The sequence below is a fragment of the Mustelus asterias genome, chromosome 1, assembly GCF_964213995.1.
Source record: "Mustelus asterias chromosome 1, sMusAst1.hap1.1, whole genome shotgun sequence".
Lineage (NCBI taxonomy): Eukaryota > Metazoa > Chordata > Chondrichthyes > Carcharhiniformes > Triakidae > Mustelus > Mustelus asterias.
In genome coordinates this window covers 113,008,367-113,032,735 of record NC_135801.1, presented here as the reverse complement: position 1 = coordinate 113,032,735, position 24,369 = coordinate 113,008,367, and the positions used below count along the sequence as shown (strand labels likewise).

At 40.7% G+C, this 24,369-nt stretch overlaps 1 protein-coding gene across 18 annotated transcripts in view; it reads left to right on the top strand.

The window, feature by feature from the left end:
• fryl (furry homolog, like) overlaps positions 1-24,369 on the top strand; it is a 444,177-nt gene that overhangs the window by 293,053 nt on the left and 126,755 nt on the right. For all 18 annotated transcript variants that reach the window (XM_078217183.1, XM_078217182.1, XM_078217179.1 and 15 more), the window contains 8 exons: positions 1,157-1,329; positions 4,069-4,229; positions 6,120-6,230; positions 7,662-7,816; positions 14,210-14,309; positions 17,631-17,799; positions 21,784-22,043; positions 23,404-23,544. In XM_078217183.1, coding sequence (XP_078073309.1) covers positions 1,157-1,329; positions 4,069-4,229; positions 6,120-6,230; positions 7,662-7,816; positions 14,210-14,309; positions 17,631-17,799; positions 21,784-22,043; positions 23,404-23,544 — 1,270 coding nt within the window. The remainder of the gene's footprint in view (positions 1-1,156; positions 1,330-4,068; positions 4,230-6,119; positions 6,231-7,661; positions 7,817-14,209; positions 14,310-17,630; positions 17,800-21,783; positions 22,044-23,403; positions 23,545-24,369) is intronic.

The following is a 24,369-nucleotide window of genomic DNA, read 5'->3' as shown; positions in this document are numbered from 1 at the left end:
TCGTACATCTCTTTTAAAACTTGCCCCTCACACCTTAAACCTATGTTCCCTAGTAATTGACTCTTCTACCTGGGAAAAAGCTTCAGGCTATCCACTCTGTCCATGCCTCTCATAATCTTGTAGACTTCTATCAGGTCTCCCCTCAACCTCCGTCGCTCCAGTGAGAACAAACCAAGTTTCTCCAACCTCTCCTCATAGCTAATGCCCTCCATATCAGGCAACATCCTGGTAAATCTTTTCTGTACCCTCTCCAAAGCCTCCACATCCTTCTGGTAGTGTGGCGACCAGAATTGAACACTATATTCCAAGTGCGGCCTAACTAAGGTTCTATAAAGCATCAACATGACTTGCCAATTTTTAAACTCAATACCCCGGCCGATGAAGGCAAGCATGCCATATGCCTTCTTGACTACCTTCTCCACCTGCATTGCCACTTTCAGTGACCTGTGTACCTGTGCACCCAGATCCTTTTGCCTATCAATACTTCTAAGGGTTCTGCCATTTACTGTATATTTCCTATCTGTATTAGACCTTCCAAAATGCATTACCTCACATTTGTCCGGATTAAACTCCATCTGCCATCTCTCCGCCCAAGTCTCCAACTGATCTATATCCTGCTGTGCTGTGTATACCAACACTTCTCAACCTTGCTTCTCCCTGAGGTATGGTGATTCTCAGGTTAATTCACCACCAGTCAGGCTCTCTTCCTCAAAGGGGATAACAGCCTACGGTCACCTGGGACTATGGTGACTTTATCTTTACCAGCACTAGTGCAGAGAAGTTATCCGTGAGTTGGGAGTACTTATACCAAAACAGAGTAAATTCAACACACTTTTGGCATTGGGGTGTGCAGTCTTTTGGAGGTATTGTGTTAAAGTTGTATGTTATTCTGGAGATAGCATGGCATCATTCCAGTGTTGAACATTCTAATATGTGTTTCTGATTAAGGAAGAGCAATGACAGTTGAAGCACAATTTATCTGTTCAATACTTGGAATTTTACTTAAATTTAGCACCATATATTTTTCTCATATATATTGGTATAATGACAACATAGGTTTTCTTAAAGTTAATTCGTTTTTTGTGTTTTTGGTTTTCTTACGTATTCTTTGTGTTTTCTCTCCACCACCCCCCCCCCCCCCCCCCCCAAATATCAGTGGAAGTGGAGGCCTTGATAATGAAACACATTCCCTTAATAACACTTTGTTGGAGTATGTTGATCTAACAAGGCAGCTGCTAGAAGCTGAGAACGACAAGGATTCTGACACGTTGAAGGATATCCGATGCCATTTCAGTGCCTTGGTGGCAAATATTATTCAAAATGTCCCAGGTATGCATAATTACAAAATAAGCAATGTGTTAATATGGTAACAATTTTTATTAAATAATATGCAGTAAGACTCTAAATGTTAACAAATACATGGTCGCCTTTCTTCTAATTAGTGGGAGCCAGTAATATTTATTAATTTAGAATATTTATAATAATGAGAGGTGCAGTTTAACATAACCTGGTTCAGTCTTAGAATCAAAATGGTAAAATCGGGCCTAAGTGCTGAATCTGGGTGTGTTTCTTTTACTTTTAAACCTGTTCTCAGGCGCCCCCATACACACTCTGCCTGAAAAAAAGCAGCGATTCTGAATTGCGCTGCAGAAGCCTGTGGGCGGGGCTTATTACGCCTGAAACACTGCAGCTCCAATTGGCCCCTTCAACTGCGCGTGCTCAGTAAAATAAAATAGGAAAACGCTCCCCTGCCATATCGCTACCGGGCCCGATAATGCCCCCCCCCCTGGCCCCCACAGACATTGCCCCACCCCCACAACATAACTGTCCCCCTTATCCCCCACCGATCGCACGCAGAGAGCCATCTGACCCACCTCCCTCCTCCCCCCACCAGAGAGCCTGCTGACCTGCCTCTCCCCCGCCCCCAAACACCACTACCACCACCACTGTCACTGGAATGCCCGAATCGGACTTTTGCCGACCATGTCTGTTTTGCGCCGAATCTGGATGGGCGAATGTGGTGGTAAAGAGGGAAATGCCGGTAAGTTTGGGCACCCAGGCCATTAAGTCAATTTAAATGCATGCAAATGCATTTAAATTGCCGTCCCGCCCGTTTTAGGCACGGTCTCGATCGTGGCCAGTTTAGGCACTTGCTAAAGGGAGAACGGACGCGGAGGCGGTCGCAGATCGTGCTACTCGCCTCACGCCAGGCTTTACCAAGCTTTTGTGCCTAAAAATGGGTGCAACCTGATGGTAAAATCAGGCCCTTAGTGTGTATTTACCCAAAACCTGTAACATCAGTGTAATGCAAGTTTGTTTAACATCAATATCAGTTACAGTGTAAATCTTGTTAAGCCTCAACTTTGCTATTATACTGTGCCAGTTTAAACTTTTGGAGTGTAATTGTACCCTGAAGAACTAGAATATAAGAAGGTAAGGAAGTGATACAAGAACTATTAGTTGTAGAAGGAAAGCTACAAAATATAAATGAACTGGAGCACACTATGGGTGGAATTCTTCCAAAAAAATTCTAAGTGTCAAATTCGCATAAAAACTGGAGTAAATCCCACTGGTTTTGTCAGCGGGATTTTCAAAATGAATCTCCCACACTTTGTGCACTACAGAGTGCACTAGTATGAATCTCATTAAAATGAGTAGGCAGTATTGCTGCTGGAGAGGCTGGCAGCGTAGCGCTGAGCGGCCCACTGCACATGCGCTGATCTGTCAGCGCCGAGATCACGCATGCACAGTAGCCTCGCACTGCTGGTCTTCTAATCGCTGGGCAGCTCACTCGCTGGCCAGCCCCGCATTCCTGCAACGCTGGCCATGCGATACCCCCACCCTCCGAGCACTGGGCTCCCGGATCTGTCTGGGTCAGCCCTGACCCCCACTCCGGGGCGCCTCGATTTCCCCCCCTTCCGCAGTCCTGATCTCCCAATTATCACGCGTGACGTGTTGAGACGTGATGTGAAAATTGCCTTGCCAACATTCACACTGACCTTTAGACTTGCCATAAGGCAGCTAGGTGCCCTAAAAAGGTGTGACCTGTCTTCCCCTGATTCTACTTCACTGCAGTAGAGTTCCATGAGGGATGCTGCACATTTCTGGGAAAACTGGACTTGGAAGGTCCCCGAAGAAATGTGGAGAAGCTTCGGGTCAGAGAATTTAGGAGCAAAGTGGCAAGCTGACGATCATTGCTACTGCTAGAAAGATCCGGACCCATGTTTGAATAACATAGTAAATATTTAAAATAAAAAAGGAATTCAGGGTGGAGCAAAAACCAATAACCTTAAAGTTATTCTAAAAACAGGCTTTAAAACTAAAGATCGCAGAAGACATATAATCATAGTAATCAATGTTATCATTTAATTAGATGAGCAAGTCAGCAGAAATCTTCTGGACTTTGAAAGTTGAGGCAGTCTTATTTGAAGACGAGTTGGGACTTTCTCAATACAGAGCTCAACACTCACCACCTGTATCAGGCAACTGGTACAAATCATCTGTCATTATCATAGGCATCAATTACCATGGCACTGCTCAAACCACTATGAAAGTGGACTATTTTGAGCAATTCTAGCAGTTGTTTGTGCCTCATTAAAGTGTGAATACCCGTTCATCTTTCAGGCAGCCAACAGTCTTTAGCCACCTGTCACCGTGGGGAGGCAAAAAATGGGGATTATTTCCGTTCTTTAGAAATAATTGTTGGCTACACTGGCCATCGTGTATAACCGGAAAATTGCATTGACAGCAACATACCTGCTCTAATCAGTGGGAATTTAGTCCAGTAATCAGAATGCCAATGATTTTTACCAGTCAGATTGAGCAAGGCTAATGTAGTTTTGAAATGAATATGTTCTACACAAGCCTTCACCTATGAGTATGAGAGTACACTAGATCCAAAATCTGACTCCTGCCAAAGAAAATAAACTACTTTTTTTAACATTGTCTAGCAGTCATGCATCAGAAGAGATTTTTGTTTAAATTGTTTTGAAGGTAAATATTATACAATGCTTAATTTATCCAGGAGACATTCTGTGATTCATTTTACTTTTTTGTCATTCCTTACAGTACACCAACGCAGGGCCATCTTTCCACAGCAGAGTTTGCGCCATAGTCTGTTTATGTTGTTCAGTCACTGGGCCGGTCCTTTCAGCATAATGTTTACTCCTTTGGACAGATACAGTGATAGGAACATGCAAATTAACCGGCACCAGTATTCTGCATTAAAGGTACAGACAATATCTCATATGTTTTGCTAACCTAATTCTATATGTAGTGGCATTATGTAATTCTAGTATTAGCATTATGTTATATCCTACTAGTTGCTTCCTGTCATTTGACAAATATTAGTGATCAATATTTTTCTGGGTCAAAGGAAGTTGAACACCGGTGATAGTGAAAAGCCATGACTTTCTATTTAATGCCCAACAACTACCGGCACTAAATAAACCATATATGCCTATTGACTACAACAGAGAAATTTTCAGTTTTATTTTAGTCATGGTTGTGGCTTTTACACATGTGAAGGAATGGCTGTGTTCAAAACATCTCAAATCAGCTTCTTTCTTCATTCAACTTGTTTTGGCACATTTGTCGTCCATTAACTGGAAATTTAGGTAGTACATTCCAAACCACAGGAACTCTGCATAAAAATAATCTCTTGCTGCTTCCAGCTTCTTGCCAATCAAAAATCTATATCCTCTGGTTCCTGACCTTTCTGCCACTGGAAACCATTCATCTTTATTTAAACTTCATTATCATTCAAGATTTTGAAAACTTCTTTCAAATCTCCTTTTAACCTTCTCAGCTCGAAGAAAAACAGCCCCAACTTCTCCAGTTTCTTATAACTGAAGACCGCATTTCTCTCTCAGTCCTCTGTGCACCGTGTTCCTTTTTAATGTTTCAAGCTATTGCCTGTCCCTTGCCAAATTAGTTTAAACCCTGCCCCACAGCACTAGTTAACCTCCTAATGACAATTCTGGTCCCAATCTGTCTATCTTGAACAGGCCCCTCATGCTGCAGGATCAGTCTCAATGCCTCTTGCACTATTTCTCGAGCCACCCTTTTCCTTTTTCTCCCATACTTCCTAGTGCATTGCACTTCAGAGATTGTGTCTTGAGTAATATTGAAAGGAATGTGGTGATAAGTAAAACACAAATCCTGTATAATTTAGATATGAGCTAATTTTAGCAGGCATTATAAATTTATATACAGTAAAAGTGTAAGTTCATGAATTAGTATGTATATATTCATCATTGAAGAGTTGAGCTTCATGTCTGGGGAAAGGAGCAAACTAAATAATTACAGTATTGCAGCAGTAAATGAATTGTGTATGTTCAATTACATGCAAGATAAATATTGACCCCTTCTGACAGCACAAATCTGTTTGGACTCCAGTTGCACTAACTTAATTTAAACTTTTGATAATATATTTATCACAGTTGGACAGCACTAATGTACACTTAAGGTGCAGCTGTTTATCTCCGGGATAGATGCCTAATTGAATACAAATTGAATGTGATAATGTCACCTGAATAATTTACACATGGTGAAAATGTCTACCTGATACCTAGAGTCACTGATCCCACTGTTATGAGAAGGCATATTTATAGGGACCCTCTTCACAATATCGCTCTAGTTGGCTACATATGCTATTTTTATAATGGATTTTTATATGTTTTTAAAGAAGGATAATGGGGTTAATCCACTGGGGCTCCTGGTATGGAGCCTGCTTAACAAGATTGTGGATCTAAGACTTAGGTGTGGGAGTTGGCAAGTCTAATTGGTCGAATTCCTCTTTTTCAAGTAATTGTAGTGCACCAAGTAGTGCAAAATATACTTTGATAAAATCAGTTTAAAAAGTGAAAATTCAAAAAATACTTGGAGTCTTGTGATGAATTGCGTGGGTAAGTACAAACAAGTAGTGGCGGTTAAACATACTGTTACCTTCATCTTAAATTCAACAAAAGAATGAATAGTTGATATTTCTAATAGTAATCTATTGTCAACCTTGTACTACAGGCACTGTTAGCACTAAACCTATGTTGTTTTGGCCCAGGAGGATTGTCACAATTATTTCCTTGAATCATTTATGTCAATCTCATTTTTCATCACCATAGGCTATGTCAGCTGTGCTATGTTGTGGGCCTGTGTCTGACAATGTAGGTCTGTCATCAGATGGCTACTTGTACAAGTGGTTGGATAACATCCTGGATTCTCAAGAAAAAAAGGTAAGCATTATCTTGAAAAGTATTTTGATTTGATTTGATTTATTATTGTCATGTGTTAGCATACAGTGAAAAGTATTGTTTCCTGTGCGCTACACAGACAAAGAATACTGTTCATATAGAAGGAAACGAGAGTGCAGAATGTAGTGTTACAGTTATAGCTAGGATGTAGAGAAAGATCAACTTAATGCAAGGTAGATCCATTCAAAAGTCTGATGGCAGCAGGGAAGAAGCTGTTCTTGTGTCAGTTGGTACGTGACCTCAGACTTTTGTATCTTTCTCCTGATGGAAGAAGGTGGAAGAGAGAATGTCCGGGGTGCATGAGGTCCTTAATTATGCTGGCTGTTTTGCCGAGGCAGCAGGAAGTGTAGACAGAGTCAATGGATGGGAAGCTGGTTTGCGTGATGGATTGGGCAACATTCACGACCTTTTGTAGTTACTTGCGGTCTTGGGAGAGCACGAACCATACCAAGCTATGATACAACCAGAAAGAATGCTTTCTATTGTGCATCTGTAAAAGTTGGTGAGAGTTGTAGCTGACATGCCAAATTTCCTTAGTCTCCTGAAGAGTAGAGGCGTTGGTGGACTTTCTTAACACTAGTGTCGGCATGGGGGGACCAGGACAGGTTGTTGGTGATCTGGATACCTAAAAACTTGAAGCTCTTGATCCCTTCTACTTCGTCCCCATTGATATAGACAGGGGCATGTTCTCCCCTACGCTTCCTGAAGTCGATGACAATCTCCTTTGTTTTGTTGCCATTGAGGAAGAGATTAATGTCGCTGCACCAATTCACCAGATTCTCTATCTCATTCCTGTACTCTGTCTTGTCATTGTTTGAGATCCGACCCACCATGGTGGTGTCGTCAGCAAACTTGAAAATCGAGTTGGAGATGAATTTGGCCACAGTCATAGGTGTATAAGGAGTATAGTAGGGGGCTGAGAACACAGCCTTGTGGGGCACCAGTGTTGAGGATGATCGTGGAGGAGGTGTTGTTGCCTATCCTTATTGATTGTGGTCTGTGGGTTAGTAAGTTCAGGATCCAGCCGCAGAGGGAGGAGCTGAGGCCCAGGCCACGGAGTTTGGAGATGAATTTCGTAGATCATAGATGTATACGATAAATATCATGTATAAAAGTAATAATTTGAGCAATATGAAAAATCAAATGAACTTGAATGTAGTCTTTGGTCTCTTATGTTCTGAAAACTCAATACTTAAAGATAGTATTGTAAAGGCTGTTTTTATACAAGATGCACGAATATGGTTGACTTCTTTCATGGCAAAATTGATTTCAGTTGGCTGCTCAAGCTGTTAGTTGCATGCATCTGTACAATTAATTGTGCCTGCCTTTAACAGTCAGCATTGAAATAATCTGTGAAATAAATTTATTTTTCTCGTTTAAATATTAACTCTGTATTATGCATGCTTTCTTTAGGTTCACCAGTTAGGCTGTGAAGCTGTAATGCTTTTACTAGAGTTGAATCCAGACCAAAGTAATCTGATGTACTGGGCTGTAGATCGATGCTATACAGGTTCAAGGCGTGTTGCAGCTGGATGTTTCAAGGCAATAGCCAATGTGTTTCATAACAGGTAGGAATTAAGCTATTCTCGTATTGATGGCTAAGCAAAAATGGATATGTGAGCTGGAACTAAGGTAGCTTGATTGGATCTTAGGAGCATTGAACCTTTGTAGGCAGGCTAGCTTGATTAAATAACTATTATTTCAATTGGTCACTGGGAGGGAAGATCTGAATTATCCTTCCAATTTTACCCCTCTCCATGTTTGCACAATCTCCTCTGACCCCATCCCCTCTCTCACTGCAACAGTTAGCTTTCAGCAAAAGCTTCAGCTCATCCACTTATCTCCGCATCTCAATTGAATTTGGAGCTCATTAAATTATGATTTTTCTGTTCACTTCACCTCCACACCTGCCTTTTTGGCCAGCATCATCTTCTGCATAGCATACCCTTTCTCCTATTTTCAGAATCCTTGTTCGACCTGGACCCCTCAATCTGGCCTCAGGCCCTCTCTAGATCTCTGCATTGGTAATTTAGCTGGTATGACATTGTCAATCTCCATTACTCTACTCCACTTTCTTGCATTAACTTAGCTCCCTATGAACATGCAACACTTTGTTCTATCAGTCCAACCCTAACATTGTCACCCAGCAGTTTAAAGACACTTCTTATTTGACAAACAGGTCTTGCGGTGGCTGATCGGTAACTCTTCAACACCACCTCCTAACTTCCCTGGAGCATAACCCCTACCACTAATTGTAAAAATTGAGGAGGAAGAGCTACTAACCCCAAAATCACAGAACTCCAGTACCATCTTTAACATTTAAAAAAAATTAAAAGATTTACTTTAAAAAAACTTAAGCACACAACATTAAAGTTACACAGTTAAAACAGTTTTACAGAAGAATCCCCCCCCCCCTCCCCCCAAAAAAACTGCTTAGTTAAAAGTGCACCAGTGAATTTACCTTTGTGGCAACAACGCCCTTAATAGTTTTTAACCATAAAACTCTTGTAATATTAACCAAGTCAAAGAATTCTGTCACTTCAGTAAAGGTATATGCACAACTTTTTAAACACTTTCACTCTGGTGTGGAATTCCAGAAAGGAGGTTCAAAAACAAAGTCTCTTTTAGCTTAACATTGGGTGGCTGCCTCTAATTCAAGATTTTCACAACTTCTCCCACACAAAGGAGCTGGTCCTCAGGGATCCCCCCCTCTTCCCCCACAACCAACACAACTCAGTTAAAATATTTTTCCTTAACTGACTTTTTCCCCTTTATCTCCGGTTCCATTGTCCGCAACACTCTTTGAACTCAACTTCTTCAAAAATAAAAATCTTTCATGTTTTTCGATTTTGCCTCTACTTTCAGGTCAATAAAAGTTTCTCCTGTTCATTGATTAAACCTTTGTAAGATATAAAGGTTCCTTATCACCTCTGAGCTCCCTTTCGAAATTCAGCAGCTCAAAAAACCAAATTTCCCATTTCTCTCACAATGTTGATTTTAGAGCCAATCTATTTGCATGTAACTCAAACTTACCAGAACCTCTCATTACAAATGCACCAAAATAACATCTTTAACCTTCCAACTCTTAGCCCTCACAGACAACCTGTCTCTAGTAACACTCCCCCTGTTTGATTAACCTGGACACACAAATAAGCACACAGCTTTCTTTACCTACACAGAATACCAACATAATCCCCCAAAAAATCAAACTGCATTTCTCATCACACCGAACTTCACGCCATCACTTTTCATGCTATCACTGACCTCAACTCCTCTGGAGAGGCATTGTCCCTCAGTGACCTCCAGCCTCAATCCCCCAACCCCATGCAGCCTACTTCAGCTTCCTTTCCACAATTTACAAACAGGGTTGCCTTGGTAGACCCATTGTTTCAGCCTGTTTTTACTCCATGAAACTTATTTCTTCATATCCACATTCTATTTGTCTTCCATAGTCCCATCCCTTCCCACCTGCATCCACAGCACAATTTCCCAGTCCTGTTTCCTTTTCGTCAAGGATAATTTGTATACACTGCCACTCCTCACAAGGATGGATTGAGACCTCCTTCCATGAATGGAGGCCTCTCCATTCATCATCACCACTCTCCACCTGGCTCAACTAAGTTGAGCAACTTATTTGACTTCACTTATGTCTTATTAATAAAGGGTATTATCATGAGAACCCAAATGGATCTTAACTCTGCCTGCGCACATGGAGCACTCTTTGTTCCGGTGCTGATCACCTTTTGTTTTCAGCATGTTGAGACTGGCTTGGTCCTGTTTCCTTCTTTTGCCCCAGACTGTAAATTTTAACAAATATGTCCAATTTCCACCTTTCCTTGCCTCCACATGATCCATCTGCAACTTCTTCCCACCCTTCAACTTCTCAGTTTCATTTTCTGGGAATAGACCAAAGTTCAATATAAGCTAAACGGCTACACTTCCTCCTACCTTGCTTCTTGTAAAATTTCTATTCAATTCTCCAAGTTTCTCCATCTCCCTCACATTTAACCTGACAATGCCACATTCCATATTAGTGATTTTGGCATCTTTTTTCCCCTCAACCGAAAATTCACCTCCACTGTGGTCAACAGGACCCTTGACCATGTCCACCCATTGCCACACTCATGCTCTTATCCCTTTCTCTCCCTCCCAGAATCACAATCAGATTCCCTTTGCCTTTCTCTTTCAACCACCGGCCTCCACATTCAATGGATCATCCTCTTTCATTTCCACCATCTCCAATGGATGCCGCCATCAAACACATCTTCACTTTCACTTCCTTTTCAGCATTCTGAAGGGGCTGTTGTCTCCATAACACCCTGGTCCACAAGACCGTAAGACATAGGAGCAGAAGACGGCCACTCGGCCCATCGAGCCTGCTCCACCATTCAATGAGATCAAGACTGATCTGATATGATAACCACTCCTCAGTCATCCTCAGCAACCCTCCTCCCCATTTCATGCAAACACAGACAAAACAACACCAGCCTTTTCTGTTGTCCAGGGCCATAGCTATTTCCTCCTTTTTCGATTTAGTATACCATATGTGCTCCTCATGAAGCAGTTCTTGTACATAGAGGAGACCTAATGCAAATTGGGTGACTGATTTGCAGCACATCTGTGGTTCTGAGCATCTGTGGTCCTGAGCTTCTAATAGTCTGTCATTTTAATCCTCCACCCTACTCCCACTCTGACCTTTATGTGCTTAGTCTCCTACACTGTTCCAGTGGAGTTCAGTGTAAACTCTTGTTTCAATTAAGCACTTTTACAGCCTACTGATGTACTCTTTACACCTCTTCTGAACTTATCTTTTGTTTATTTTCTTGTCCCTTTACCATCCCCTTTTGCCTTGCACCATAATTTCTTTTGCCATTTAAAGCTCCTGCCTTCCACACACTATTAGACCTTTTGTCCTTTTCCTGCCCTCCCCTTCTTCCTGCCTCTATATTGCTTAACACTTGTTACATCTGTAACTTTATCCAGTTCTAAAAAAGTTATTGACCTGAAACTCTGTTTCTCTCTGTGTAGTTACTTCCATACTTGTTGAGTTTCTCCAATATTTTCTATTTTTAGTTCAGATGTCTAACATTCACAGTATTTTGCTTCTTGCTGGACACCTAATATTTATTTAATTCCACTTGGTTGTGCAACGGTACTGATTTGAGTTCACATCTGTGATATTTCAATAAATTGAAGACCAAATTCTGTAAGGTTATCTGCAACAAACAGTCCTCATGAGGAAAAATCAGAGGCTGAACCAACTTCTGCAATGCCCGAGCTGCCGCATCAATGACAGAGTCCTGACCAACTGTGCACATTGTAGAACATAGAACATAGAACATTACAGCGCAGAACAGGCCCTTCGGCCCACGATGTTGCACCGACCAGTTAAAAAAAAAACTGTGACCCTCCAACCTAAACCAATTTCTTTTCGTCCATGAACCTATCTACGGATCTCTTAAACGCCCCCAAACTAGGCGCATTTACTACTGATGCTGGCAGGGCATTCCAATCCCTCACCACCCTCTGGGTAAAGAACCTACCCCTGACATCGGTTCTATAACTACCCCCCCTCAATTTAAAGCCATGCCCCCTCGTGCTGGATTTCTCCATCAGAGGAAAAAGGCTATCACTATCCACCCTATCTAAACCTCTAATCATCTTATATGTTTCAATAAGATCCCCTCTTAGCCGCCGCCTTTCCAGCGAAAACAATCCCAAATCCCTCAGCCTCTCCTCATAGGATCTCCCCTCCATACCAGGCAACATCCTGGTAAACCTCCTCTGCACCCTCTCCAAAGCCTCCACATCCTTCCTGTAATGTGGGGACCAGAACTGCACACAGTACTCCAAGTGCGGCCGCACCAGAGTTGTGTACAGTTGCAACATAACGCTACGACTCCTAAATTCAATCCCCCTACCAATAAACGCCAAGACACCATATGCCTTCTTAACAACCTTATCTACTTGATTCCCAACTTTCAGGGATCTATGCACACATACACCTAGATCCCTCTGCTCCTCCACACTATTCAAAGTCCTCCCGTTAGCCCTATACTCAACACATCTGTTATTCCTACCAAAGTGAATTACCTCACACTTCTCCGCATTAAACTCCATCCGCCACCTCTCGGCCCAACTTTGCAACCTGTCTAAGTCTTCCTGCAAACTACGACACCCTTCCTCACTGTCTACCACACCACCGACTTTGGTGTCATCAGCAAATTTGCTAATCCACCCAACTATACCCTCATCCAGATCATTAATAAATATTACAAACAGCAGTGGCCCCAAAACAGATCCCTGAGGTACACCACTTGTAACCGCACTCCATGATGAATATTTACTATCAACCACCACCCTCTGTTTCCTATCCGCTAGCCAATTCCTGATCCAATTTCCTAGATCACCCCCAATCCCATACATCTGCATTTTCTGCAGAAGCCTACCATGGTGAACCTTATCAAACGCCTTACTAAAATCCATATATACCACGTCCACTGCCTTGCCCCCATCCACCTCCTTGGTCACTTTCTCAAAAAACTCAATAAGGTTAGTAAGGCACGACCTACCTGCCACAAAACCATGCTGACTATCACCTATCAATTCATTACTCTCCAAATAACTATAAATCCTATCCCTTATAATTTTTTCCAACATCTTGCCGACAACAGAAGTGAGACTCACCGGTCTATAATTCCCGGGGAAGTCTCTGTTCCCCTTCTTAAACAATGGGACAACATTCGCTAACCTCCAATCTTCTGGTACTATACCAGAGGCCAACGACGACCTGAAGATCAGAGCCAGAGGCTCTGCAATCACTTCTCTTGCCTCCCAGAGAATCCTTGGATAAATCCCATCCGGACCAGGGGATTTATCTATTTTCAGACCCTCCAGAATATCCTGCACATCCTCCTTATCAACTGTAATACTGTCTATTCTACTCCCTTGCAACCCAGTGTCCTCCTCAGCTATATTCATGTCCCCTTGCGTGAACACCGAAGAGAAATATTGGTTCAATGCTTCACCAATCTCCTCCGGTTCCACACATAACTTCCCTCTGCCATCTATAACTGGCCCTAAACTTGCCCTAACCAACCTTCTGTTCTTGACATACCTATAGAACGCCTTAGGATTCTCTTTAACCCTATCCGCCAAAGTCTTCTCATGTCCCCTTTTAGCCCTTCTAAGCTCGCTCTTCAACTCCCTCTTAGCCAATCTAAAGCTTTCTAGTGCACTACCCGAGTGCTCACGTCTCATCCGAACATAAGCCTCCTTTTTCTTTTTAACCAACAAAGAAACTTTTTTGGTGCACCACGGTTCCCTAGCCCTACCAATTCCTCCTTGCCTGACAGGGACATACCTATCACAGACTGTGGACGTGGAAGGCGATGAAGGAACAAATTGAAGCTAGTTACAAACTGAAAAGTTGCTTGAAGTACACCGTTCTGTTTACAGTGGAAACTAATGTCAAACTTTTTTTTTTACACTGTGCTGTCAGAATTGGTGAGATATCTGTGACCCGTTAGAATTCACAAAGTTGTGGAAGTAAAATTTGAAATCTTAGAAAGGTACATTAGTCAAGTATTAAATGTTTTGAAGAATCTTGCTGGCAGCTCATTTCTTTAATTATGAATCTTCAGAAGTTATTTTCCTATAATAGGTTAATTTAATGAACCTACATTGTGTGAGGATTTAGCATTATACGTCCTGTGTGACTTCAATTTATCTCTGGTTTCTTCCTGATGTTAGTCCTCTGGCTAAAACAAGCTCTTCAAGTTGAACTTTCATGAACTATTGTGTACATATTTTGTTTAAACAAACTGACATATTTATCTTGGGATAATGTTGTTTGATTTAGTATTTGCTTTTGCTCATGTGTGCTTTACTTAAACTAATCATAAGACTATAACTAAAAAATATACTCTGTTAATGTAATAAATTTTGGAACTTCTTCACAGGGATTACCAGTTTGACACTGTGACCCTTCTGAACCTGATACTTTTCAAAGCAGCTGATTCATCCAGAGAGATCTATGAAATTGCCATGCAACTGCTGCAGGTTTGTGAATGATTTGATATGAAAGCAGTGATGTTTTCATCCAATGCGTTGCTTCAGGTTTAATTCAAAGGTTTTAATTTTGACAATTATCATAGTTTTATAAATATCCAAATTAGCCCATCTGTAAGTACGGAAAATCACAGAATATTTCCATTTGTCACTGTTTGTAACCTGACAGTCATTTGCCTCAATTTCCTGGGAGCAATATCAGGTTTAATATTTTAAGCTACCATTGTTGAATCCAGGCCTATGTGTTTGAGTCCTTAAACTCACAACCTTCTGATTCAATGACAAGAGGACTAACCCTGCACCATCGGCAACATTTGTAGTGGTACCATTGAAGTTTTGGGACTTTGATGTATTTGGGAGGGATAAAGAAACTATGATGCTTTTCAAAGTATTGACTATCTGAGATGTTGCTAAAATTGAGGCCTATAGGAGGCAGAGCGCTGGATATGGAAAAGGTTTAAAGTTTATTTATTAGTCACAAGTAAGGCTTACATTAACATTGCAATGAAGTTACTGTGAAATTCCCCCAGTCGCCACACTCCGGTACCTGTTCAGGTCAATGCATCTAACTAGCACGTCTTTCAGACTGTGGGAGGAAACCGGAGTACCCAGAGGAAACCCACGCAGACACGGGGAGAATGTGCAAACTCCACACAGATAGTGAGCTAAGCCAGGAATCGAACCCGGATCCCTGGCACTGTGAGGCAGCAGGGCTAACCACCGTGCCACCGATCTTTGCCTGTTTGAGTATCTTTGGGATTTTAGTAGCACCTTTTCCCATAAGACCGATCTTTGGGTGGCATTTGAGAACATGAATGGTTATGCCCTCCAGCAGTCTGCCACAAGTTCAGGATTCCATTGTGCAGTCAAGCAAGGATTTTTGCTTTTTTTATTTCAGTTGTTTATTTTCTTTCTCAAAAAAATTACAGATTGAAACCATGTGCAATAATACACACATGAATTAATTTCATTGTTGTCAGATAGCATTTGTTCAGTCACTTTTTGTCCCTCCGGGCACATGGAAATAAAGATTCCTATCTCTAGGAAGTTAGTTTTTCTGTGTCCTTGTTGGATGTGAAAAATATTTCTCGAGCTTAAAGGTGGCCATATCAATCCAATCAAAGAATGAAAGGTTAATGCAGCAAAAAAGAAAGTAATTCAGTCTATCATAACTATTCAGGCTCTTTGGTGGAGTTATCTAATTATTCCTGCTCCTTGCTCTTAGTCCCAAAATGTCTGTAATGTTTTTCCCTTCAGGTATTTATTCATTTTAAAAATGTTACTATTGAACTCACTGTGCAAAATAAAACGTATCCTTTTATGATCTCTGGTTCTTTTGCCAATCACCTTAATTCTGAATCTTCTGGTTACTAACTTTCCACCACTGGATGCAGTTCCTCTTTGTTTAATCTATCAAAACTATTCATAGAATCCTAGAAATATTACAGCACAAAAAACAGACATGACAGAAGCTGAATGGCCTTCTTTTGTGAAAACAACTTGGCCTTGCCCTGAAAATCTATCCTCTTCAGATCATAATCGAATTAACTTATGAAAGCAATAATTGAATCTGCCTCTACTACACTTTCAGCCAAAGCATTCCAGATCCTAATCACTTCCTGCATAAAAAAAGTCTTTCCTCATATTCTTTTGCCAGTCATTTTAAGTTGGTGTCCTCTGGATTTTGAACCTTCTGTCAGTGGGAGCAGTTTCTCTCTTTCTACTCTGTCTGGATCCCTGGTGGTTTTGAATGCCTCTGTAACATTTCCTCTCAACTATCTTTTTAAAAAGAACAGCCCTAACTTCATTAATCTATCGATGTAACTGCAGTCACTCATTCCTGGAACCAGTTTTGTAAATCTTTACTTCACTCTCTCCAATGCCATCGCATGGTTCCAAAAATAGAATTGGACACTGCACTCAAGTGGAAGTCACACCAGTGTTTATTATAAAAGTTCACCATGGCTTTCTTGCTTTTTTGTGCTCCATATCCTCATCTTTAAAGTTCAGCATCCCTTATTAACTCACTCTGCCACCTTCAACAATTTGTCCACATATTTCCTCAGGATCCCACTGCTCATGCACCCTCTTTAGAATTCATCCGTAATCTTATATTGCCTTTCTTTGTGTTTTCTACAAAATGGATCACTTTAACTTAAACTAAATTGGCAAAGGAATGGACACTAAAACATCGAAGTAGAAGACAATCCTGGATAGTACTAGAAAGTGAAATACAGTAGCACCATGTGAAATAGGAACAGAGTAAGAAGGATATGAGGATGACAAAGACAGGTTTAGAATGCATGTATGTAAAGATATGAAGTGTGGTGAATAAGGCTGATGTTCAAATTGCCATGTCAGTTTATGATGTAGCAGCAATAATGTAAATGTGGCTTAAAAATGGTGAGGACTAGGTGTTGAATATTCAAGAATACAAAGTGTTCAGGAAAGATAGGAAAAGAAAAAGTGAGGTTGGGTGGCAGTACTCATTAGGGAAAATATTCTAGTGATGGAAATAAAAGGGGGGGGGGTAAGGACAGAACACATTTGGCTAGAGTTGAGAAACAAGAAAGCTATAATCACAATGTCAGCCTCCAAATAGTGAGAGATAGAAGTGCAAATCTGCAGGGAAATCTGAGAGATGTGGAAAAACTTAAATGATCTAAATATTGTTTAGAATAATGTTAGAGTAAAAGGAAAGGAGGAAAACATTAACAGATACTTGGAGAGATTTGACTTAATTAAGGAGAGCCAGCCAGATTTGTAAAAGTCAGTCGTGCTTGGCGAATCTAATGAATTTCTTGATGAAGTAACAGAGAAGGTTAACAAAAGAAATGTAATGGATGCTGTCTGTATAGATTTTTGAGAAAACAAGAGAATATTTGTGGAGGCTTGGACGATGAGAGGATAATTATGAATTCCTCTAATTGTATGTGTTGATGTTGATACGAAAGTACATGGTGATATTGACCAAATCTTTTTTGAATGTGCTAGGTAATTTAAGTAAATTTTGAACTTGTATTCATTAGAATCATGTTGAGGAGTTGCATTGCCATTTTGTGGTTAAGAAAGTGCTTTGGTAATATTTCTAAATGTTACTTATGAAAAATTATAAAATAATTCTTGTTTCACAAACCTTGAATTACAATAAGCCATCCAATGGCCCCCTACTCTTTTGAATTCACTGCCTAAATCTCTGAGTTACTGCTTCTCTCCCTGCCTTTAAAAATCACCAATATATAAAACTAATGTTTAGATATCCTAACTATTGATTTTTTTTAAAGTTTTACGTGTTAGTTTTACTCATTGCAGATTTTGGAGCCCAAGCTATTTCGCTATGCCCACAAGCTGGAAGTGCAGCGAATTGATGGAATACTAAATCATCCTTCTCCACTGCCACATCTTTATTCTGTTTCCTACTATCAACTGTCAGAGGAATTGGCAAGGACTTACCCAGAACTCACAATCCCAGTCTTCTCAGGTACATTTTATTGGTTTCTTAGATAATAGATTTTCTCAATATTTTCTGTAGAAATGACCATTCAAACTTGTGTAATAACGTATGACTAGCAAAACCCTTTATGAATTACTTTCTGTTTGTAAGACAATTCCACTCGTTCCTTTTCCTTTTGTTTAGACGTAATTGAAAACAAAGGCATTTCTAACTGAATACCTGCCTAATGTTGTCAATTTGCTTAGATGCCATCAAAGATAGGTTTGAGTTCACTGGGTTGTGTGTTGTTTTCCATGTTTTGATGTTGCCAATTATGTGACAAAAACTGTATCTTAAAATATCCATAAATAATGTAGAAGAGGCCAATCACAAAAGAGAGTCCAAAATATAAATGTCAAATGAACTAGACCTTATTTCAAAATTTGTCGATGATACAAAACTTGGAAGTATCATGAACTGAAGAGGACAATGCAGAATTTCAAAATGACATGGATATGTTGGTGGGAATGAGGGAACAGGTGAAGTTCAATGTGGAGAAATGTGAAATGATTCATTTTAGAAGGAAGAAAATGGAGAAAAGATATAAAATAAATGGTACAAGAAGGTGCAGGAGCAAAGGGACCCTGACTGTAGATGTGCATAAGTCATTGAATGTGGCAGGACACTTTGAAAGAGCGGTTAAAAGCAAATTACTGTGGATGCTGGAATCTGAAACCAGAAGAGAAAATGCGAGAAAATCTCAGCAGGTCTGGCAGCACCTGTAAAGAGAGAAAAGAGCTGATGTTTCGAGTCCAGATGACCCTTTGTCAAAGCTAAAAGGAATGCTGCCAGACCTGCTGAGATTTTCCAGCATTTTCTCTTTTGGTTTTTGAAAGAGCGATTAATAATGCATGCAGTACCCTAGCTTTATTATGAAGGGCATTGAGAAGAGCAAGGAGGTTATGTTGAACTTCTATTATCCACTAGTTCAGCCTCAGCTGGAGTGTTGTGTTCAGTTCTGGGCGCTCTACCTTAGGAAGGATATGGAGGTATTAAAGAGAGTGTAGAAAAATTCACAAGAATGGTTCCACGGATGAGGAATTTAAATTACGAAGACAGTGGAGGAGTTAGGATTCTTTTCCTTGGAAAAAGGATGAGAGGAGATTTCATATGAGGTGTTCAATATCATGAGGAGTTTGGACAGAGTAGATAAGGAGAAGCTGTTCCCTCTCATGAAACTATAGCGAACGAGTAGGAACAGAATTGAAATATTTGGAAAAAGAAGCAAAAGCAACATGAGAAAAAACTTTTTCACTCAGCAAGTGGTTAAGGTGTGGAATGCATTGGCTTAGAGCGTGGTGGAGGCAAATTCGATTGAGGCATTCAGAAGGAAATTGGATTGTAAACTGAAAAGGAAGAATGTGCAAGGTTAAGGGGAGAAGGCAGGAGAATGGCACTAAGTGAGTTACTCACTGGAGAACCAGCGCAGATACAATAGTCTGGATGGCCTTCTTCTGCACTGTAACAGTTCTGTGATTCTATTCTCTGATGGTGGCCTACAAAGCCAAACATCCTTCTCATTAGGGTCTGTTCTGTAATGTCACTGACTGGGGTCTTGGATGGCTTCAGACTTCAGTCTGTCCCTTGGACATCTGTGACCCTGGGGAGCCTGCTACCTCATGGATGTGCAGAAGTAAACAATACACAGCAGTTTCCTTTCGTATTAAGTACCATCTTCTACGTATTTCAGTTGTATTATGCTTTAAACAGCACTTGCGATAGATTTAGTAAAATACTTGCTTTGCCATTATTAGGTCGCCAATTCAACATGATTGGCTTTAGAAGTTGTAACCTATTGCATCTATTGTCTAAAAACATGTAATTTAGTTTGTTTCTGATCATACCTGCTATTTATAAAGAACAAAAAAAATTACAGCACAGGAACAGGCCCTTCGGCCCTCTAAGCCTGCACCGACCATGCTGCCCGACTTAACTAAAAACCCCTACCCTTCCGGGGACCATATCCCTCTCTTCCCATCCTATTCATGTACTTGTCAAGATGCCCCTTAAAAGTCACTACCGTATCCACTTCCACTACCTCCCCTGGCAACGAGTTCCAGGGACCCACTACTCTCTGTGCAAAAAATCTGCCTTGCACATCTCCTTTAAACCTTGCCCCTTGCACCTTAAACCCCCTAGTAATTGACTCTTCCACCTGGGAAAAAGCTTCAGACTATCCACTCTGTCCATGCCTCTCATAAACTTGTAGACAGACTTCTATCAGATCTCCCCTCAACCTCCGTGGCTCCAGTAAGAACAAAACAAGTTTCCCCAACCTCTCCTCATAGCTAATGCCCTCCATACCAGGCAACATCCTGGTAAATCTTTTCTGTACCCTCTCCAAAGCCTCCACATCCTTCTGGTAGTGTAGCGACCAGAATTGAACACTATATTCCAAGTGCGGCCTAACTAATGTTCTATAAAGCTGCAACATGACTTGCCAATTTTTAAACCCAATACCCCGGCCGTTGAAGGCAAGCATGCCGTATGCCTTCTTGACTACCTTCTCCACCTGCATTGCCACTTTCAGTGACCTGTGTACCTGTACGCCCAGATCCCTTTGCCTATCAATACTCTAAAGGATTCTGCCATTTACTGTATATTTCCTATCTGTATTAGACCTTCCAAAATGCATTACCTCACTTTTGTCCGGATTAAACTCCATCTGCCATCTCTCCGCCCAAGTCTCCAACTGATCTATATCCAGCTGTATCCTCTGATGGTCCTCATTGCTATCCGCAAATCCACCAACCTTTGTGTCATCCGCAAACTTACTAATCAATCCAGTTACATTTTCCTCCAAATCATTTATATATATTACAAACAGCAAAGGTCCCAGCACTGATCCCTGAGGAAAACCACTTGTCACAGCCCTCCATTCAGAAACGCACCCTTCCACTGCTACCCTCTGTCTTCTATGACTGAGCCAGTTTTGTTTCCACCTTTCCAGCTCACCTCTGATCCCATGCGACTTCACCTTCTGCACCAGTCTGCCATGAGGGACCTTGTCAGAAGCCTTACTGAAGTCCATATAGACAACATCCATTGCCCTACCCTCAATCATCTTCTTAACTTCCTCGAAAAACCCGATCATGTTCGTGAGACACGACCTCCCCTTCACAAAACCATGTTGGCTCTCACTAATACGTCCATTTATTTCCAAGTGAGAATAAATCCTGTCTCGAAGAATCCTTTCCAATAATTTCCCTACCACTGATGTAAGGCTCACCGGCCTGTAATTACGTGGATTATTCTTGCTACCCTTCTTAAACAAAGGAACAACATTGGCTATTCTCCAATCGTCTGGGACCTCCCCTGTAGCCAGTGAGGATACAAAGATTTCTCTCAAGGCCCCAGCAATTTCCTCTCTTGCCTCTCTCAGTATTCTAGGGTAAATCCCATCAGGCCCTGGGGACGTGTCTACCTTAATGTTTCTCAAGAACCCCAATACCTCCTTTTTGATCTCAACATGACTCAAACTATCTACACATCCTTTCCCAGACTCATCATCCACCAAGTCCTTCTCTTTGGTGAATATTGACGCAAAGTACTCATTTAATACCTCGCCCATTTCCTCTGGCTCCACGCATAGATTCCCTCCCTTGTCCTTGTGTGGGCCAACCCTCTCCCTGGCTACCCTCTTGCTCTTTATATATGTATAAAAAGCCTTGGGATTTTCCTTAATCCTGCTGGCCAATGCTTTTTCATGACCCCTTTTAGTCCTTCTTACTCCTTGCTTAAGTTTCTTTCTACTTTCCTTGTATTCCACACTTGCTTCATGTGTTCCCAGCCTCCGAGCTTTGACAAATGCAATTTGACAAATTTCTTCCTGATGTGATTTTATTTTTGCTGAACTTCTTGTTATTTTGATGTTAGTCTTGGTCCTGAAATGAGGTTGATAATTTTGAATCAAACACAAAATATTACAAGCTGTAGCTTGGATTTTATAATATTGCATTTTAACCTTTACAGAAGTAAGTCATAGAATCCAAACAGCGCACCCTGCTGGTCGACAAGTGATGCTGCACTATCTCCTTCCCTGGATGAATAACATTGAATTGGTCGATTTCAAACCTTTGCCATCAACAAAGACTATGGATGAAACTGATGAAGTATATATGAAGGACAGGGAGATGATGACAAACAGCAGACGCTGGCTAAAGGGGGAAGGTTGGGGATCTCCGCAGGCTACTATCATGGTGCTAAATAACCTGATGTATATGACAGCAAAAGTAAGTGTGTTCTCATCTACAATATCATGAAAAATACACCCTGAAACTTGTAGCATTAAAAAAAGTGCAAACTGATTTTTGAATTTTCTTCAGGGAGTTCTGTTTCTTACAGAAGCAAACTACTTCAGATTGTGGAAATCTGAAATACGAACAGAAAATGCTGGAAATACTCACGTCAGACAGTACTCTGTAGAGAGTGAAATAGTTAACATTTCAGGTCAATGTCCTTTCATTGGAGCTGGGGCACTGTCCTCAACACATTAATGCGAGTAATCAATGCTACATTAAAATCAGCATCTGTATAATGGTTCCCAGTTCTGTCTAACATCCCACCTCACATGCACGGGAAGGCTAAAACACATAAGAGTTTGTCTGCATTGAAGCCTATCCAGATCTGGCAATTCATGAAGACCTTTGGAATCTACTGCATATGCAACTTAAATCATACAGACCTTTCTGGTGCTCTGAATGCTTGGAGCATTGCAGGCTTTGACATGAAGGGCAAGTGGTGCAACCACTGGGCTGATACCAATAGTGTCACAAAAATCTGGCGAGTGATCAGCTTTCAGGGTTTGACCTCCTTCAAACAGGGGTTGCACCTCCATGCAAGGACATCACACTGCCTCCACAAATGGAATGTCAAGGGTGGCCTAGCACGTGACTATGGCCATCCAGATCACCAAATTATGACTTAACGTGGTTTACAAAAACTTTCCACAGCATTCAGGACAATCCACCTAATAACACAGTGCTGTGACTTGGACTTTAACTTGTAAAACTGCACAACATCATACACTAGAAGAAGAAAAGCTGGAAAAATTCCACAGTACTAGCTTTTGCCAGCTGGATTTCTTATTGGCATTGATAATAGAACCATGTTGACAGACTGAGCAATGCACCTTTCCAAGGCAGTGTGAGGTACAGTGTCAGATCTAAAAAGCTTGCAGTCCCATCAACTGTTAAATCAAATCTGGAGACTGGGAATTGGGGGATAGGTCTGGCTGAATTCTGAAATTTAAACTAAGTATAAAATATGCTAATAACCTCAGGAGGATTATTGCAGGAAATATGTTTTCACAGATACATAATCTTATCTGAAACTGAAAAGGCATATTGTAAAAATAAAATTCTACCACTAAATTTAATAGTGAAAGTTTATAACTTGACAAGCTATTGATGTAACTTCCTTGGGGTTAAGAAAGTGCTAACACAATGATGCCAACGTTGTTTTTAATGCATGTCAGTTTTGACCATAAAATATAGGAAATGCACTTTATTCTTAGTGTGAAAAAGAGTTATAATGTGGTGTCAAAAGTTGTGTATCATTGTTAATTATAATTTGCACTTTTTTTCTGTACAGTATGGTGACGAGTTAGCATGGTCAGAGATAGAAAATGTATGGACAACGCTAGCAGACAGCTGGCCCAAAAACCTAAAAATAATTCTGCACTTCCTTATCAGTATGTGTGGTGTGACAAGTGAACCCAGTCTCCTACCGTATGTAAGTAAATACTACATACTCTTGAGGGTAGAAATAGGGAATAATATTTGTTTATTGATTTTCAAAATAGCTGGTTAATTCCTGTTATTATCAATTGTACCATCAGTAAATAATGCTTTACGTTTAGTTTTATAATACATATTCACTTTGTATCCTTTTTTCCTTAAAAATGTAAGAAACAGTAATATAGAAATATTAGTAAGGAATGTGCATCCTTGTTAGTCTTTAAGGAAATTAATTCTCCTTATGCATTTTTATCTCAGGCTTTCAATACTGCTAACATGATGTTTGCTTGTCCATTTCATAAAAGAATATTAGTTTTAGTCACAGTAGGAGCACTTTAGGCCAACACATCATCCCTTCTTAAGAGATACACCTCCTTCCAGCCATCTTGTCATCATGTTTGTTATCTTTGTGAATTTGAATGTATCACTAAGATAATGAATATCCTGAAGGAACAGTATTTCCTTCCCACTTTCCTTTTGTGTCTTTGAGTTATATTATGCTTCTCATCCATTTGCTCATTTAGATTATTTCGTCTCACCTCCGAAGGCTGATATGATCCCAGATCTTTGTCAGTGATGCTCCAAAATCATTGTATGACAGTGTCTGAGAGCAGCTGGGCTATTTTGCCGTATGATTTTCTCACCACTTCAGAGACATGGTCACATAATCTAACTCACACCTCAGTGCCATACTGAGGCAGTGCATTGTTGTTGGAGATGTACTCTTTTGGATTGGATGTAAAACTGAGGCCCTCTCTTGGTGTCCTGGTCAATAATTGCACATCAATCAATATCTCCTAGGCAGATTATCTGGTCGTTA